The sequence below is a fragment of the Somniosus microcephalus genome, chromosome 9 (assembly GCF_052327205.1).
Source record: "Somniosus microcephalus isolate GS21.2 chromosome 9, FLI_Smic_1.0, whole genome shotgun sequence".
Taxonomy (NCBI): Eukaryota; Metazoa; Chordata; class Chondrichthyes; order Squaliformes; family Somniosidae; genus Somniosus; species Somniosus microcephalus.
The window spans coordinates 72,234,008-72,252,997 of NC_140995.1; the positions used below are offsets into that span (position 1 = coordinate 72,234,008).

At 49.1% G+C, this 18,990-nt stretch overlaps 1 protein-coding gene across 1 annotated transcript in view; it reads right to left on the reverse strand.

Annotated features, from left to right (window-relative positions):
• The window catches only part of pgbd5 (piggyBac transposable element derived 5), a 66,162-nt gene extending 48,018 nt beyond the window's left edge, over window positions 1-18,144 (reverse strand). The window contains exons 1-2 of the mRNA XM_085996765.1: window positions 17,543-18,144; window positions 4,751-5,178 (exon numbers count right to left, since the gene is read on the reverse strand). Coding sequence (XP_085852891.1) covers window positions 4,751-5,178; window positions 17,543-17,903 — 789 coding nt within the window. The 5' untranslated portion in view covers window positions 17,904-18,144. The remainder of the gene's footprint in view (window positions 1-4,750; window positions 5,179-17,542) is intronic.
• Window positions 18,145-18,990: the final 846 nt, after the last annotated feature.

An 18,990-nucleotide genomic window follows, 5' to 3' on the forward strand; every position in this document is an offset into this window, starting at 1 on the left:
CGTCGACGACAAAGTCCAACACCGCCTTCAGTGTGCCAGTGCAGCCCTCGGTCGCCTGAGGGAGAGAGTGTTTGAAGACCAGGACCTCAAACCCGGCACTAAGCTCATGGACTACAGAGCAGCAGTGATACCCGCCCTGCTGTATGCCTCAGAGGACCATGTACAGCAGGCACCTCAAAGCACTGGAGAGGTACCACCAACGCTGCCTCTGCAAGATCCTGCAAATCCATTGGCAGGATAGGCGCACCAACGTCAGTGCTCTTGCTCAGGCCAACATCCCCAGCATCGAAGCTTTGACCACGCTCAATCAGCTCCAAAGCCAGATACGAGACTCCCAAAACAAGCGCTCTACTCAGAGCTCCGGCACGGCAAGAGCACCCCAGGTGTGCAGAGGAAACGCTTCAAGGACACCCTCAAAGCCTCCTTGAAAAAAGTGTAACATCCCCACCGACACCTGGGAATTCCTGGCCCAAGACCGCACAAAGTGGAGGAGAAGCCCTGACTGCGACCGCAGCTTCTCTCGTTCAGACCACCTCGCCCTGTACAGAAAACGTCACAAGCTGGTCTGAGCCTGACACCATTCACAATGTAAGCCAGACAGGATGCAAACTAAACTCATCATTTTTCTTAACTAAGATTCACCTTGGCCGAATCCTTCAACAAATGAACAGCTCGAGTCCCTTCGCTGGGAGCAAGCGGAAGCCAAGCGCAGGCAGTGCAAGGAGCGCATGTCAACCCAAGCACCCCACCCACCCGCCCCTTCAACCACCGTCTGCCCCACCTGTGACAGAGACTGTAGGTCCCGCATTGGACTAATCAGTCGCCTGCGAACTCCTTTTTAATGTGGAAGCAAGTCAACCTCGGTTCCGAGGGACTGCCTAAGAAGACTCCACCCCGAATAAAACGACTGGCAAAGAAACGTGTACCAAGGAATCTTGTGCATAGACTTAGGCACAAAGGTTTTCCCTACAGAAACCACAAACGGGTCCAAGACTGCTATAAATGACAATGGTGAAAGTTGACATCCTTGCCTTACTCTTCCAACAAACTCAACAAAGTGGCAATGATGCCCTTTGATATCACTGAAGCTAGAAGAGCCATATGGAGTTCTTACTGAATGAAACCAAGGGTGAAGCTGAATTCCTCCAGGGTATAGAATGGGTAACCACTCCCTCACTATCTCAAGTAGTTTCTCAGTAACCAATGAAAGGGTCGTGATGGTGCACTTGAGAGAAGTCTTGATGTGTTTCCTCAGTGTCTGAGTTTTTACAAATCCTACCTGATCACTGCATACAATATGCAGAAGGACTAATTCCATATGGGTAACTTTGCTGTAGTTTGCAGTCAACATTGAACAACAAGGCGGCTGTGACTACTACAGGTGGAGTCTTTCCCTTTCTGTGGCAGCACTGAAGTAAGAGTGTTGGAGTGCACTGGAGAGTTTGGGATCCTATATCCAAGTCTTTCAGTAATATTGACCTCAATTTGGGTAGGATTTTGACGATTTCTACCATCCAAGCCCAGTGACTTTCCCCTGCACATCCCTCCCATTATCCTTTCCACCTCAGCTAGCTCTATGGGACACTCCTATTGATAAGATTTCAAAGATTGACCAATTCTTATCTAAGACATGCAACAAAAAAAAAGTGGTCATTATCCGGGGTAGTTCCCTGAGATTTTGATTGGTAGGAAGGAATTGAGTTCATTAAATTTCCAGTTCATTTAAGATTCTGGCTGCAGCTCCCTGTCCCATTCCTAGTCACTCAGCTGTTTCAGCTGTTCAGCTAGCAATCTTCCCCCTTCACCTCCCTGGTCATAACAGCATGAATTTGGTTTGTTTCGTTAGTGACGTTAAGGTGACATTTATTCTTCATTAACTGAGTGTTTCTCCAACGAGAAAGTTTTGTGCCTCGTCTCCAGCTGGTGGAACCAAGCCCAACATGGACAGCGCCTCCCTTCCGTTTTTGGCTGAAACATAGCTTAGAACACACCTACGTGACACTGCCTCGACAGCTTCCCACCAGGATGTCTCATAGGCTACCGCATTACTGTTTTCCTGCCCAGTCATCAATTACTAGTTCCAGCCTGTGTGTGAAGATAAAAACACTTGCCAATATTGGAGGAAAAAGTTAATCTGGGAACTTCCTCCCCAACCAATCTAGGCGATCGAAATTAGTCCAGGAGATCACTCTGGCTCTGAATTCCCTCCAGTACCTACCTATTGTACAAGGTGATGTCTGACCCAGCCAGAAACAGATCCAGCTCTAGCTTGAAGGAATTCATACCCCTAAAAGGAGATATGAATGTTGAGCATTTACCCTGCCCATATATAACTTGGATAAGTGCAGTGTTATGCATCATTTGCCAGTCCGGAGACCAATCTCCCAACACATTAAGATTCGCCTGAAGCCAGCGAGCATCGTCTACAGTCCTAACACTTGCACAGATCTTGAGATCATCTGCAAATTTGCAGATCATGACCCCAACACCTATATCTAGATCATAAATAAAAATAGTAAAGAACAGACCCAACACCGATCCATACAACACACCACTGGTGACTGGTCTCCAAACAAATCCAAATCATTTATAGCTATGCCTATGTCCGTCCAGCCAGTTCTCAATCCAGCTCAATATATTACCATTAATCAAGAGGCTTCAATCTTGTAGAGAGAAGCCTTGTGCGGTACCTTATCAAAAGCTTTTTGGAAGTCTAAGTAGACAATCTCTACTGGGCTGTTGTAGCAAATATTCTAATGAACCTCTTGCTTAATGAGTTTTTGCCCCCAATTCTTTCCCATCCTCTCTGGCGAGCAATGATTCAGCCATTTAATTGGAGAGAAAATCGGACGATAACCTGCTTGCTATCCATTTTAAGGCTTGGCAGACTCATTAACTACCACTCCCTGCCAACAATAATGGGTCCTTATTGATTGCTCATACTGCAACCAGAGTCCTTTCTCTTCAACAGTGATCTAAAAATAACCTGGTGTTCATGTATGCCGTTATGAATCTGCTTGAACATAAAAATGGAGTAGCATTTGGAAAACCTGCCAGGGGAAGACAGGAGATTTTTTTCCCCTTCCCTCGAACGGTAATTTTAAATTAATTCTGTTGATTACAAAAATGTTCCACTATTCAGGTAGCACATAGATGTTCCTTCCCTTCAGCTGGGTAAACAGCTTGGAGACAAGAAATTTGCAGAATACTTTTAAAGCTGTGACTCTCAACATGCTTAGAACTACTGGTGTTCTGTAGAGTGTAATCTGGGCAGTGTGCATTTCATGAAAAGATGTCTGCTTTACATGCTAATATATTTGAATATTTCTAGTCCAGCGGTATGGTACTAGCCAGAGTACACAATATCCCAGTTAACAGAAACAAACAATCTGACATTTAAGGTACTTTTCATCGTAGATGGATTTAGTGAGCAGAAACCCACCAGTGCATCAGTTTTCTTTTAAAAATTTGATTAGAAACGAGATGTAGAGCAATTTAAAATAAAAACTACGCAACTAACAGGTTGGGAGTTTACAAAGAAATCTATTCGTGGCAGCTAATAAAATACTGCAGAAACTGGAAATCCAAAAAACAGAAAAAAAAACTGAGAATACTCAACAGGTCAGGTAGCATTCTTAATTCAGAGGCTGGTGGAGTGGAGGATGAGACACAGAAACAGAAAAGAAGTGGCAATGGCAGAAGCACAGGACTCAGTCGTTGGCCCCCTCAACTACAGTGGAGGGGAATCCTCGGCAAAGGAAAAGGGGAGGACATTTCGCAAGGACTGTTTAACCTGCTTGAGAATTCCCAGCTTTTCCTGTTTTTATACCCATAGCAGCTTATTAGGTCAATATTTCCCAGCACTGTGAAAGAGAAAATATCTGGCATGGGCAGAGAACAGTGACGTACATGCATCACAATCAGATCAAGAATGAGCAACACTGATAACACAAATCAAGTTATCGTGTCACCTAACACTTTTAGCAAAAACTGCTGGCAGAAGACTTTTCAATACTGAGCCAAAGTGGCAGCCAAGGTTAAGAAAGTACCCACAGTTGATTCTTGCCTCCCTGACTGAATCACTGTCATTATAATGGCATCACAGAAAGAGCTGCTGCTTTCACCAGTCCTGCACTTAATTTCACACAGGATTAAACCATGAGCAGATGGATCAATCATTACCAAATATCCAGCCATTGAAAGTAGTCTAAAATTTTCCATTTTCTTTTAAATTTCTCCCTTGGTACGATTTTCCCATCAGCAAGGTGGAACTATTCTAGACCCCTACTGATGAACCAAACACTAAATGCCCAAGAGCTGCAAGGTTGGTCCTCCCTTCAATATTCCTCTCCTTGCGCAAATGTACCCAGTGTCTACTGGCCAGTCCAGCCAAAGTTAGAACTCTCGATCTGCAGATTCCCAGCACCAAGCCAACAATAGGATGTGAGGCAGCTGCTGGGAATTGGCACATGGCTGCTGGAATATAGCACATGGCAAGTGCATTCCATGGGAAAAGCACTGTTACAACACAGTGCCAGTGAAGAAAGGCAATTCTTTCGTACAAGTTACACCAAACAATTCCAATGGGGGCACAGAGACATGGACAGGATAGTCAACATTCATCAGTTCAAGTTAAAACCTCAGGTAAATTCTACTACTTTAATCTCATTAAACAATATTCTGGAAACCCCATTAGAAAGGGTTAATCATGCAACAGTGCGTACTTTACGGTGCCTATTGATGTCAATACCTGGGTTTGAGATGGTTTGAATGCAGTATCAAATGTCATTTGTAGGCAATCCAAAAAAGGTTGAATTTTATATAGACCATGTGTTGTCTGGCTGGAGCGAAATGCTACAATATGGAAGTACTTCAGGATCTTTTCAAATCTGGCTTGTGTCATCATCAGTGCAATGCTCTTGTTGCTATAAAACCCACCGCTCCATATGCTCAGGACAGACTCGCAGTGGTGAATGCTAGTGGAGATCATATATCCCAAAAAGGTTTTCATCTCTGGAAGACTAACATCACTCCAACCTTCATCACAGCCAAATCTTTCTTGGTACTTTTTGGCATACATGTTTGTTTGAACAACCATATTCCTTATAATGTTATCAGGGACAAAGAGCTGAAAGAAGTCAATTGCACTTGCATTTAACGGCATCTGATGTACAGGACCTGTGACAGGAAAAAGCAAAAAAGTAGTTTAGTTACTTTTCTAGAAGATGTGCAAAAATCTGTAATGCTTACATCAGTACATCAACTGTTGTTAGAACAGGATTACGGCATTTTTGATTCTGCCCTACAATAAAACATTTGCTCCAATGCAGACCATATTTCTTTAGGGAAGTACAGGTCTGCCTCTTAACTTTATTTGGACAACTGCTGTCATGCCATGCATGAACAGAGTGCTCCGCCCTCTACTGTATTAACTTCATAACGCTCTGGTTAGACCCCATCTGGAGTACTGTGTTCAGTTCTGGGCACCGCACCTCAGGAAGGATATATTGGCCTTGGAGTGGGGGCAGCGCAGATTCACCAGAATGATACCGGGGTTAAAAGGTTAAATTACAAGGACAGGTTGCATAGACTAGGCTTGAGTATAGAAAATTAAGGGGTGATCTGATTGAGGTGTTTAAGATGATTGAAGGAGTTGATAGGGTAGAGAGGGAGGAACTATTTCCTCTGGTGGGGGAGTCCAGAACAAGGGGGCATAACCTTAAAATTAGAGTCAGGCCGTTCAGGGGTGATGTCAGGAAACACTTCACACAAAGGGTGGTGGAAATCTGGAACTCTCTCCCCAAAAAGCTGTTGCGTCTGGGAGGTCAACTGAAAAAGTCAAAATTGAGATGATATTTTGTTAGGCAAGGCTATTAAGTGATACGGAACCAAGGCAGGTAGATGGAGTTAAGTTGCAGATCAGCCATGATATAATTGAATGGCGCAACAGGCTCGAGGGGCTGAATGGCCTACCGGTGTTCCTACCCTCTTTAAATTAGGAAGACCAAAACTGCAGACAGTACTTCATGTGCAGCATCACCAAGGGAGGATGCAATTATTAGAATTACCTCTCCCAACTTACCGAACTGTACATCAGAACATTCGGTTTGCTTTCCTAACTGCCTGTGAACACTGTACCGATCACATTATTCAAGCAACTTCCACCCAGGTGGAAAGATTTGTGGTACGTCATCTCATACATACTGGAGGGTAGAGGAAAACATTTCACCACATGCTTTGATGGAGATTATGTTAAACTAAATGGTATTTGCCCTGTATATCATCTTTATGCTACACAAGTGAGACATTGTACCCAGTGTCTATTACCTACATTGTTTTCATGGTTTATAGCTTAAATAACAAATGAATTCTTCCCAGTCCTCCAAGATTACTTTTTTTGTTCAGCAAGTACTGTGAAAGTTATGTAAAAAGAAAAGCAAAATTACATTAAATGTGCAGCACAGAAATAGGCCATTCGGCTCAACTGTTCATGCCAGTGTTTATGCTCCAAACGAGCCTCCTCCCAAACCGACTTCATCGCACTATCAGCATATCCTTCTATTCCTTTCCCCTCATGTACTTATCGAACATCCCCTTAAATGCATCTATGCTATTCACCTCAACCACTCCATGTGGTACTGTGTCGACTGTGACTCAGTTGGTAGCACCCTCACCCATGTGTCAGAAGGTTGTGGGCTCAAGTCCCACCAGACACTTGAGCACAAAGGTCTAGGCTGACACTCCAGTGCAGTACTGAGGGAGTGCTGCACTGTCGGAGATGCCGTCGTTCGGATGAGACGTAAAACTGAGGCCCCGTCTGCTCTCTCAGGTGGATGTAATAGATCCCATGGCACTACTTTGAAGAGCAGGGGAGTTATCCCCGGTGCCCTAGCCAATATTTATCCCTCAATTATCACTAAAAAACAGATTATCTGGCCATTATCTCATTGCTGTTTATGGGAGCTTGCTGTGTGCAAATTGGCTGCCGCATTTCCTACATTACAACATTGACTACACTGCAAAAGTACATTGGCTGTAAAGCGCTTTGGGACAGCCTGAAGTTGTGAAAGGCGCTATATAAAGGCAAGTCTTTCATTATCAAGTTCCACATTCTCACAACTCTCTTAAGTAAAGATGTTTCTCCTAAATACCTTATTGCATTTAGATTTTATTTTCTAAAAGTTACAATAAGCACACACAGATCTGGTAGAGCAACAGCTTTGGTGCTCACTTTGTAATCAAATAATTGTCAAGTCAAACGAAAGGCAACCGTCCAAATTCTTCCAGTTAGGCACTTTGCAGCCTTCCGGACTCAATATCGAGTTCAACAATTTCAGATCATAACCTCGGCCCCTATTACATTTTTACTTATAATCTTTTTCCCTCCCCCCCCCCCCCTTCCCTTTTTTCTCTCCCACATGGCAGCTCTGCCAGTACACTTCACACCTAATCCGAGCCGTCTTTTGTCTCCACTTGTCCTATTACCATCTCGTCTGGTTTGAATACCTCTTAATGTCTCTTTACTTCTTTTGTTCTATCGCAGCCCTGCCTTCGATCTATTTCATTTCCTTTCCAGTTTTGAAAAAGGGTTTCGACCCGAAACGTCGATTCTAATTTCTCTCCACGGATGTTGCCTGGCCTGCTGAGTTTTTCCAGCATTTTCTGTTGTTATTTCAAATTCACTATGTGGCTTCCTCAGATCTTTATATTAGGCACAGTCACATCCTCAAAATTGGCCCCAGTAACTGTTGAGAGCAAAGGCAGCTGCTTTACTTGGTCCCTTCAGTATCTCAGTAGAATTTCTCCATCAAGTCTGATTACATTTAAATTTCTGAACACAAAAGGAAAAAGATCCTGGCAACAACACTATTGGGAATAGAATTCCAGGGATAGGAGAAATGGAGGGTAAAGTTTCAGTGGTATCCTGCGCCGCTCTTTTGGATGAATGGATGGATGGACTGATTGAGATTACTGAGGTGCAGCTGCTGCTGTTGGCAAAAACTTGAAGCTCCAGCTTCAGTGCCAGTAACTCGTGCAGTGCTGCACCAAATCTTCCAGGCAAACAACCATCAAGCACAAGACGGGGCTACCATCCTCAATGCCACAAAGCATTCATGGGGTCTGTCTGTTGCTAAAGTTCCTACCCTGACTCACCTAGGAGTTTTGGGGATGGGGTGGGGGATAGAATGGATTATCTGGACCATGCCTTCGGAGGTAATTTGCCATTGTAACTCTTCCCCCTCTCCCACTCTACCTCCCACTCTTCTCATTTACAAAAATATCCCAATGTTATTGTGTATTACATTCACTCCCTCCACCACCAGTGCACCGTGGCTGTAGTGTGTACTATCCACAGGAGGCACTGCTGCAAGTCTCCAAGGCTTCTTCAGTAGCACTTCTCAAACCCACGACCTCTACTATCTAGAAGAACAATGGCAGCAGGTGCATGGGAACACCATCACCTACAAGTTCCTCTCCAAGTCTCACACCATCCTGACTTGGAATTATATTACCGTTCCTTCATTGCCGTTGGGTCAAAACCCTGGAACTCCCTCCCAAACAGCACTATGGGAGTACCTTCACCACACAGACTGCAGCGGTTCAAGGCAGCGGCTCACTACCACCTTCTCAAGAGTAACTAGAGATGGGAAATAAATGCTGACCATGCCAGCACTACTAACATCCCTAGAATGGATATAAACAAAAAGGCATATTATGTCAATCCATCATCCTAAATCAGTTGAGAATTGCTCTAGGGAATGGCATAGACCAAGAAGGTCTTCCAAGAGAAACCAAATCAAATGTTCAGCTTGAGAGCTTTAAGGTTTTGACAGATGCCCGAAGAGAAGCCCTCGGTTGAAAAGTGCTTGGGGTGGGCAGGAAGGGATAAAAAAGAGAAAAGGAGAATCCCTGCGTGGCTTGACGATTCTGAAATGGACTGGTGTAGGATTCTCAAAATTCCCACATTCCCCAATAGTTATGGATAAAGGGACCCTGTATGGACAAGTTATTAAAAAGGTGATGTGCCTTCAATAACCACAAAACTACAAGTTATAGACTTTAACAAGTTGGCTATTAATCACTAAGATCAGAGCTAACATCTCAACACACCGACTGGCTCACAGGAATGAGTCATACAGATCCTGAGATCTTTAAGTAAGAGAAGTCAGGGGCGGAGCCAAGAGCCAAGACCTGGAACCTTCCAGGTTAGTCAGGAAAGAGGGAAGTGAAACTATACACCGTGTGGGGGAGGGTAATATACATGAGTGCAAAACGGATACAGGCAAGACAAACAGATTTCATTACATTCACCCCTTCTTTAGATTTAGTCCATCGGGGTGATGTTTCTTAAAAGTTGGTATAAGTGAGTCTGTCAGGAGGTTTTGCAGTTCTCAGTGATCGGCGCAAAGCCGGTTGGGGTGCCTCTAGGGGAGTGGATTCTGGTTCCTCCGCTGTCCGGGCCTCCGCAGTGTCCTCCAGGTTAAAGTTGGGTATTGATACCTCTGGGCGTCCTGTCTCTTTTTGGTGTAGGCCTTCCTCGGGTAGTCTCTCATCGTTCTCTCCGCTCCCCGAGGGAGCGAGGTCTTTTATGGAAACAGTGTCCTCTCGCCCGTCAGAGTATTCGATATAGGCGTACTGAGGGATTGCATGGAGGAGCTGTACCTTTTCCACAAGGGGGTCCGTTTTATGGCCTCTCACATGCTTCCGCAATAGTACTGTCCCCGGAGACGTCAGCCACGCGGGTAGGCGGGTAGAGATATGCCCGAGGTGGATTTCCGGGGGAAAACGAACATCTTTTCGTGAGGGGTAGCGTTAGTGGCTGTACATAACAGAGACCTTATGGAGTGGAGCACGTCTGGGAGGACTTCCTGCCAGCGGGAGGTCGGAAGGCCTTTTGACTTTAAGGCTAACGTGACAGCCTTCCAAACAGTAGCATTCTCCCTTTCCACTTGCCCATTACCCCGGGGGTTGTAGCTAGTGGTTCTGCTAGTGGCTATCCCCTTTGAGAGCAAGAACTGGCGCAGTTCGTCACTCATGAATGACGTCCCCCTATCGCTGTGTATGTAGTCCGGCATGCCAAACATGCAGAATAGATTGCAGAGACACTTGATGACCGTGGCACTGGTCATGTCTGGGCAGGGAATGGCGAAGGGGAAGCGGGAATATTCATCGATGATATTGAGGAAGCATATGTTACGGTCGGCAGAGGGAAGGGGTCCCTTGAAGTCCAGACTTAGGCGCTCGAATGGTCGTGTGGCTTTGATAAGGTGTGCACAGTCAGGCCTGTAGAAACGAGGCTTGCATTCTGCACAGATGCGGCAGGCTCTGGTCATTGCCCTGACCTTCTCAATGGAGTGGGGCAGATTGCGGGTCTTTATAAAATGGTATAGTCGGGTGACCCCTGGGTAACCGAGGTCGTTGTGGAGACCCTGTAATTTGTCCGTATGAATGCTGGCATACATTCCCCGCGATAGGGCGTCTGGGAGTTCATTAAGGGCTCCCGGCCTGTACATAATATCATAGTCGAACGTGGATAGTTCGATCCTCCACCTGAGTATTTTGTCATTCTTGATTTTCCCCCTTTGTTTGTCATTAAACATGAAAGCCACCGACCGCTGGTCGGTGAGCAGGGTGAAACGTTTGCCGGCTAGGTAGTGTCTCCAGTGCCGCACTGCCTCCACTATAGCCTGTGCCTCCTTCTCGACAGAAGAGTGCCTGATTTCAGGTCCCTGAAGGGTTCGGGAGAAGAAGGCCACAGGTCTCCCAGCCTGATTGAGGGTCGCAGCTAAGGCAAAGTCTGACGCATCACTTTTGACTTGAAAGGGAATGCTTTCGTCCACTGCACACAGTGCAGCCCTTTCAATGTCCTGTTTAATACTGGTGAAAGCCTCCCGAGCTTCAGCTGATAGTGGGAAGGACGTCGATTTAATGAGGGGTCGGGCCTTATCAGAGTAATTGGGCACCCATTGGGCATAATACGAAAAAAATCCCAGGCACCTTTTTAAAGCTTTGGGATTGTGTGGCAGGGGCAGTTCCTTTAGGGGGCGTAATCGGTCAGGGTCCGGTCCAATTACCCCATCTTCCACCACACAGCCGAGGATACAGAGACGGGTTGTGTTGAAGACACATTTGTCTTCGTTGTAGGTTAGATTCAGCTTTAGGGCAGTTTTAAAAAATCTCGCAAGATTTAGATCGTGGTCTTGCTGGTTGTGCCCGCAGATAGTGACATTGTCCAGATAGGGGTAGGTAGCTTGTAGTTTATTCTCGTCAACGATGCGGTCCATCTCACGTTGGAAGACCGAGACCCCATTTGTTACCCCGAAGGGCACTCTGAGAAAATGGCAGAGGCGTCCGTTCGCCTCAAAGGCGGTGTATGGGCGGTCCTCCGTTCTAATGGGGAGCTGGTGATACGCGGATTTGAGGTCGATAGTCGAGAAGACTCGGTATTGCGCAATCTGGTTGACCATTTCTGATATGCGGGGTAAAGGGTAGGCGTCCAGCTGGGTATAAATATTAACAGTCTGGCTGTAGTCAATTACCATCCGTTTCTTTTCGCTATTTTTAACTATGACTACTTGGGCACGCCACGGACTGGTACTGCATTCAATAATGCCTTCCCGCAGGAGTCTGTCCACTTCCGCCTTGATAAAGTGTCTGTCTTCCAGACTGTACCGTCTACTTTTGGTCGCTATGGGCCTACAGTTCGGAGCGAGATTAGCGAATAAAGAGAGCGGGCTGATTTTTAAGGTTGATAGGCCACAGACTGAGTGGCGGCTGGGACCCGCCATATGCTAGCATGACACTTTCGTGGTGGCACTGGAAGTCCAGGCCCAAGATTACATTAACAGAGTTCTGGCATCACGAGGAGTTTAAAATCCTTGTAGTCCGTGCCTTTTACAGTCAGTGTTACCACACAGTAGCCCAAAATGTCCGAAGTGTGGGGCTTAGCAGCCATAGCAATTCTGCTCCATGTAGGGGTTACCGTTAATGAGTGCCGCCATACCAGGCTAGGGTGGATAAAACTCTCGGTACTCCCACAGTCAATTAAACATTTCGTTAAATTCCCGTTTACCTGTATGTCCATCATGGATTTTGTCAGCGGGTGTGGCCTGGATTGATCCACCGTGATCGAAGCCACTGTTGGGCCCTGGGCACCCGTTGAGTCGGGAAAAGATGGCGGATCCCAAGATGGCGGCCCGCACGGCACGCACGAGGCGGTGACGGAGTTGGAAATCGGATTCCCCCTGCAGACTTTGCTAAAATGCCCCTTTTTCTTACATTTGAAGCATGTAGCGTCCTTCACTGGGCATCGTTGTCTGGGGTGCTTGGCCTGGCCGCAGAAGTAGCATTTCGGGCCTCGAGACATTGCCGCTGTAGTAGGACTCCTGGGTGAACTTCTGTGTGGGGACTCCGGCGGTGTAGAGCTGGTCTGAGGCCTGGATGGGGAAGATGGCTGATTCCAAGATGGCGGCCCGCTCGAGGCGGTGAGGGCCGCATGGCCGGAAGAATAAGAGTCAGAGTTTTTCTGGGCCACGTCCAGCGATCGCGCAGTGGCCACTGCCTTTTTTAAGTCCAGGACCTCCTTCTCCAGCAGTCTCTGCCGGATATAATTCGATTTGAGGCCCGTGATGAAGGAATCGCGGACCAATTCGTCAGAGTACGCGTTGGCCGTCACGGCCTTGCAGTTACAGTCTCGGACCAAGTCCTTTAGGCCCTGTAAGAAATCGTCCATTGATTCCTCAGGTCGCTGCCTGCGTGTAGCCAGCAGATGTCTGGCGTACACTTCGTTTACTGGCCTCTGGTATTGGGCCTTCAGGATAGTGATGGCCTCCGTGTAAGAGGTGGCGTCCCGGATGAACGAATAAATCCAATGATTAACGCGAGTAGTCAGTAGACTCAGTTTATCTACCTCGCTAGCGGATGAGGCCCTCGCGAAGAGTTAGAAGCATTTGAGCCAGTGTCCAAATTGATTTGATGCTTCAGCAGAATGTGGATCCAAGTCCAGACGCTCTGGTTTTAGGAGTCGATCCATCCTAGTATTCTTTAGTGATTAAAATTGATGTGCCTTCAATAACCACAAAACTAGAAGTTATAGACTTTAACAAGTTGGCTATTAATCACTAAGATCAGAGCTAACATCTCAACACACCGACTGGCTCACAGGAATGAGTCATACAGATCCTGAGATCTTTAAGTAAGAGAAGTCAGGGGCGGAGCCAAGAGCCAAGACCTGGAACCTTCCAGGTTAGTCAGGAAAGAGGGAAGTGAAACTATACACCGTGTGGGGGAGGGTAATATACATGAGTGCAAAACAGATACAGGCAAGACTAACAGATTTCATTACAAAAGGGCACCCAAAACGGCTTCTGAGACCTCGTGACCAAAACCAACAGGATTTTAAAAGCAAGGCCCTGCAAAAAGGCAGGCCCTGAAATGAAACTTAACATGCATGGATCTGTGAAAAGACTTTGTAAAGCCAGACAGCTAGGTAAACACAGAATATGCATTCTTCACCTTGGAACAGGTCAAGTCAGGGTGGCCCTAATCTGAAGGCCATCAACTCTTCGCATAAATAATCACTAACAGCTCACAGGTAGCTGCCAAGCCAGGAAACACGATTAAGTTTCATAAATAACAAACAGCCAGGATATGGAAGCCATTATACAAGGAGACAACCGCCCCAGAAGTCGTTAAAGTAAATAGCTGTAATCATTTTAAACGAGCCCGCCAAAAGGTAGACAAAGGACTGACCTGATTTGGTGCGCGGATAAGGGGTGAAGAACCAGGTATAATTGTAGGCCCACCGGTAGTGATCGGTCTCTTATCTCTTGCCGCCTGCCTCTTGCTCCGGGCTCCTGCCTCTCACTCTCGCTTCGCACCTAGTGGCGGGCCCTCTTCTCCCTCCCCGCACCGCTCGACAGCAAGGACACCCATTACTACACCGGAGGCCAAACGCGGGAGGAGAACGAGACCCGAATCAAAAACGCACAGGACACACATGGCCACAAACAGACGAGAAAAACAGTAAAACCAGTAAAGGCAGAGAAGGGCAACGGAAAGGTGCGTTGGGGGACAAACTGCCTAGTTATAAGCTGGCGTTTGATACTTGGACAGTAAAGCCCAATTAAGAATAAACTGGTGTTCGAAGCTTGGGTAGGAAAATCTCATTAACGGTAAAAACCGCCAACCGAACCCCAACCGCAGTAATACCGTCGGCGACCGCCCGAAGACCCATCGCGACAAAGTACTCGACGAAGGCGTTAACGGAGAAAAGGGAGGGTGATTCGCACAAACAACTCCATCGCCGCGCCCTGCGACCACGACGAACCCCAAAGGACAAGAGTAAACCTCAAAACCCACAACCAGTTAAATCAACAGGTTTCGAATTGGTGAGCATGAATTCCTGGCCCTTCGTAGCTTAATCTAGTTAGGTATCGGGGGTGGGATAAGGATAAGGGGATTTTTTATGTATTTGTTTCCCTCGATGTGCTGTGTGTTCCCCATTCCCATATAAGCGTAATTGTTTATGCCTGTAACTGTATCAGTAATTCTCAGTAAGATTGTGTTTTATTGTGCCTTTAATAAAATTTGCTGTTTTCTTGCACCAAACCACTTGTCTACTCGATTTTCTGTATCGCCACCTGTACTTAAGTCCAGTGTCTAGAACCCAGGGGTGTGGGAGCGATTCTAACTGCTCAGACAGTCAGAGGTGAAGCTGACTGGGCACACGCCATCCCCTACACTGGTCATAAGATAAATTATCTGTACAAACATTTGTGAAATAATTTTTGATTCATCTTATCTTAATCTGAATGCTTCACAATGACAGTTAGAAGGAAGGGGCCTGCATCACCACCATATGCATCATTGCCAGGGGGAGGGGGGTTCTGCCTCGCTATTATGAGGGGTGGGAAGATTAGCTGCCTCTCCATCAGAAGGGGCAGGGAGAGAGGGCCTCACTCGATAACATATCCGGTGAAGAGCAGCTGCCACATAAACAGACACAAACGAGAAAGAGGTTTGAAGGACACAGGAATGCAAGGGGCCAAAAAGAACCACTGCAATCTACTTGTCCAAGGAATGAGACACAGGAGAGTGCGAATGAAAAAGGGAAATGGAAGAATACAATCCAGATTTAAATAGAAGGCAACAATGTTAAAAGTGACTGACTGGTTAGATTTCAAAATTTCTTGAATGGTATACTTGTAGCTAGTGAGAATATCGTGCAAACTGTTTAAACCCTGTGGCTGACACACACACAATTCACGATCACTGGGTATCTATACACAAAACTCTGGTCTCGTTGCTGAACCTTCTGCTAGTTTCCTTTAGTCAAATTAACTGAAGTTGTAAAGATATTTATTAAGCAATTGTGAATAACGATTAGACCTACATAAAGTATGTTAACTATAAAATAAAACCTCCACTATGTCTCAACCATTACAGAACGGGGGGAGGGGGGGGTGGAAGAGAGAGAGAGAGAGAGAGAGAGAGAGAGGAGAGAGGAGAGAGAATTCATAGATAGGCAAGACGACCGTTAATTAATTTAGTTTCGGGATTACAGCAAATTGTAACAAACAGGCAAATGCACTGCCTTTAATAATTCTCCAAATCATGAAAATAAAACCTCACAATAAACAGATGCATCTAAAATTCAACAAACTGGTCTACCAAAGACCCTAATGTCTTCCTGTAAAACATAAATGTAAATAAACAGATTTCTGTGTATAGGGGAGGATGGTAAATAATTAAATCTCTGCATTACTTCTCCCCAATTTAACTACCTCAACTCAGACCCAATCTTGTATAGATTTTTGCAGAATGTAGCTGACCATTTAACGATTATTTGCTGTGCAAAACATTCATTTATTTCTGACGGACAATTTTGTTTTGATGCGACATGAGCAAAAAAAAAAAATCAACAAATCCAAAAGTGGAACACCCACAAGAGTTTAAACCTCTAATACTTAACGAGATGTCCAGCAAAAGCAAGCCGTGTAGGATAAATAATTCACACCTACAGCTCAATCAGATCGCAAAGCTGTGTACGAGAATTGGACACCTCTTTACACAGAGGAATCAGAGAGTAAAAGAACCGACTAACAGAGACCGGGGGTGTTTCTACACAAGCAGCGACCCTGGCTGTTCACACACACATCACAAAGTCCTTGAGACATCTCCCACCTGAGCCAGCACAAGCGAGTACAGCAAACCCGCCCAGCCCTTGCCCAACTTCCCGGCACCCAATGATTAAGAGAAACATCATGCAAAGAACGCTCCTTGTACGGGGCAAGTCCAGGGAAGGAGGAAGTGGGTTCAGAAACACATACTATACAGATGGCCTGGAGACTGAAGCAGCCCGCACAGCTGCAGGAGTTTCAGGGCTCCACGGACCGGACCTTGGGGGGAGTCAACGACCCGCATTACAACACAGCAGGAAGCAACAGGTGGGGTCACGGATCCGGCCTGTGGGGGGCGGAGCCCATCGGTTACCCGGACCTCACCAGCACTACTGCTCCTACCCTTCACCTGCCCAGCCCTCCCGCTCCTACCCTTCACCTGCCCGGCCCTCCCGCTCCTCCCCCTCCCTGGCCCGGCCCTCCCGCTCCTCCCCCTCCCTGGCCCGGCCCTCCCGCTCCTCCCCCTCCCTGGCCCGGCCCTCCCGCTCCTCGGCCCGGCCCGGCCCTCCCGCTCCTCCCCCTCCCTGGCCTGGCCTGGCCCTCCCCGGCCCGGCCCTCCCGCTCCTCCCCCTCCCCCTCCCCGGCCCTCCCGCTCCTCCCCCTCCCCGGCCCTCCCGCTCCTACCCCGGCCCGGCCCTCCCGCTCCTACCCCTCCCCGGCCCGGCCCTCCCGCTCCTACCCCTCCCCGGCCCGGCCCTCCCGCTCCTACCCCTCCCCGGCCCGGCCCTCCCGCTCCTACCCCTCCCCGGCCCGGCCCTCCCGCTCCTACCCCTCCCCGGCCCGGCCCTCCCGCTCCTACCCCTCCCCGGCCCGGCCCTCCCGCTCCTACCCCTCCCCGGCCCGGCCCTCCCGCTCCTACCCCGGCCCGGCCCTCCCGCTCCTACCCCGGCCCGGCCCTCCCGCTCCTACCCCTCCCCGGCCCGGCCCTCCCGCTCCTACCCCTCCCCGGCCCGGCCCTCCCGCTCCTACCCCTCCCCGGCCCGGCCCTCCCGCTCCTACCCCTCCCCGGCCCGGCCCTCCCGCTCCTACCCCTCCCCGGCCCGGCCCTCCCGCTCCTACCCCTCCCCGGCCCGGCCCGGCCCTCCCGCTCCTACCCCTCCCCGGCCCGGCCCGGCCCTCCCGCTCCTACCCCTCCCCGGCCCGGCCCTCCCGCTCCTACCCCTCCCCGGCCCGGCCCTCCCGCTCCTACCCCTCCCCGGCCCGGCCCTCCCGCTCCTACCCCGGCCCGGCCCTCCCGCTCCTACCCCGGACCGGCCCTCCCGCTCCTACCCCGGCCCGGCCCTCCCGCTCCTACCCCGGCCCGGCCCTCCCGCTCCTACCCCTTCCTGGCCCGGCCCGACCCTCCCGCTCCTACCCCTCACCGGCCGTGTCGACGAACGGAGGGAACGCGATGTCCTTCAGCCGCTCCGTCCACCCCGCCGCCGCCTCTTCCTCTCTGTCGCCCGGCTCCGGGATGTGGTGCCCGGCGGCCCCGGGCCTGCTGCTCCCGCTCTCGGTCCGGCCCCTGGTCGCCGTGCCCGGCTCCCCCTCCTCCCAGTCGGACTGCGAGCTTCCCGCCGAGGAGCTGCCGGCCGACGTGCTGTAAAATGGGTTGTCGTCGCTGCTGCTGCCACCGCCCGACTCGCCGAACACATCGTCGGAGATGTGCAGGCTCTTGTAGCGGGAGCGGGCCGCCCGGAGCAGGGAGAGCGCCTTCCTTCGGCCCGCCGCCTCGGTCGCCATGGAAATGAAGGGGCGAGCGCCGCGCTAACTGCGCATGACAGCTTCAGCGGCGGCCAGTGCCCGGGACGCGAGCGTCAGTGGGAGCGGCGCCTGCAGTGGGAGCAGATCTGCAACGAGTGCACGAAGTGACACCGACAGCCAATGCAGTGGGAGCGGCACTGGTCGTGCAAGCCAGTGGACAGAGTGGGAACGACACCTGCAGCCACGGCACTGGCCGTTAAACCGAAGCAGCACCTGCAGCCAATGCACGGAACGCGAGCGGCATCTATAGGCAATACAATTGGGTGCATGACGCATAGCCAATGCTCCTAGTGGGAGTGGCACTTGCAGGCAATGCATGGAATAGGGGCTGCACGAGCAGTCAATGTACTAAGCAGCGCCTGCCGCCAGTGCAGTGGCACCAGTAGTGCGAGCAGCATCAGCAGCCAGTACACCGAGTGGAAGCAGAATGAGCAGTCAATACACCAGTAGTGGCAGCGGCACCCATAGCCAATGAATGGAGCAGGAGCAACATGAGTAGTCAATACAAAAGTATTGGCAACAGCAATGGCAGTATTGGTAGTCAATGCCACCGTTCCCTCATTCTACCATTACCACCAAGCCAGGGGATCAACCCTGGTTCAACAAGGAGTGTAGCAGAGCATGCCAGAAGAAGCACCAGGCGTACCTAAAAATGGGGTGCCAACCTGGGGAAGCTGCAACACAGGACTACATGCATGCTAAAAAGCAGAAGCAGCATGCTATAGACAGGGCTAAGCGATCCCACAATCAACGGATTAGATCAAAGCTCTGCAGTCCTGCCACATCTAGTTGTGAATGGTGGTGGACCATAAAACAACTAACGGGAGGAGGAGGCTCCAAGAATGATGGTGGAGCCCAGCACATGAATGCAAAAGACAAGGCTGAAGCATTTGCAACCAACTTCAGCCAGAAGTGCCAAGTGGCTGATCCATATCGGACTACTCCCGAGGTCCCCACCATCACAGAAGCCAGTCTTCAGCCAATTCGATTCACTCCATGTGATATCAAGAAATGGCTGAGCGCACTGGATACAGCAAAGGCTATGGGCCCCGACAACATCCCGGCT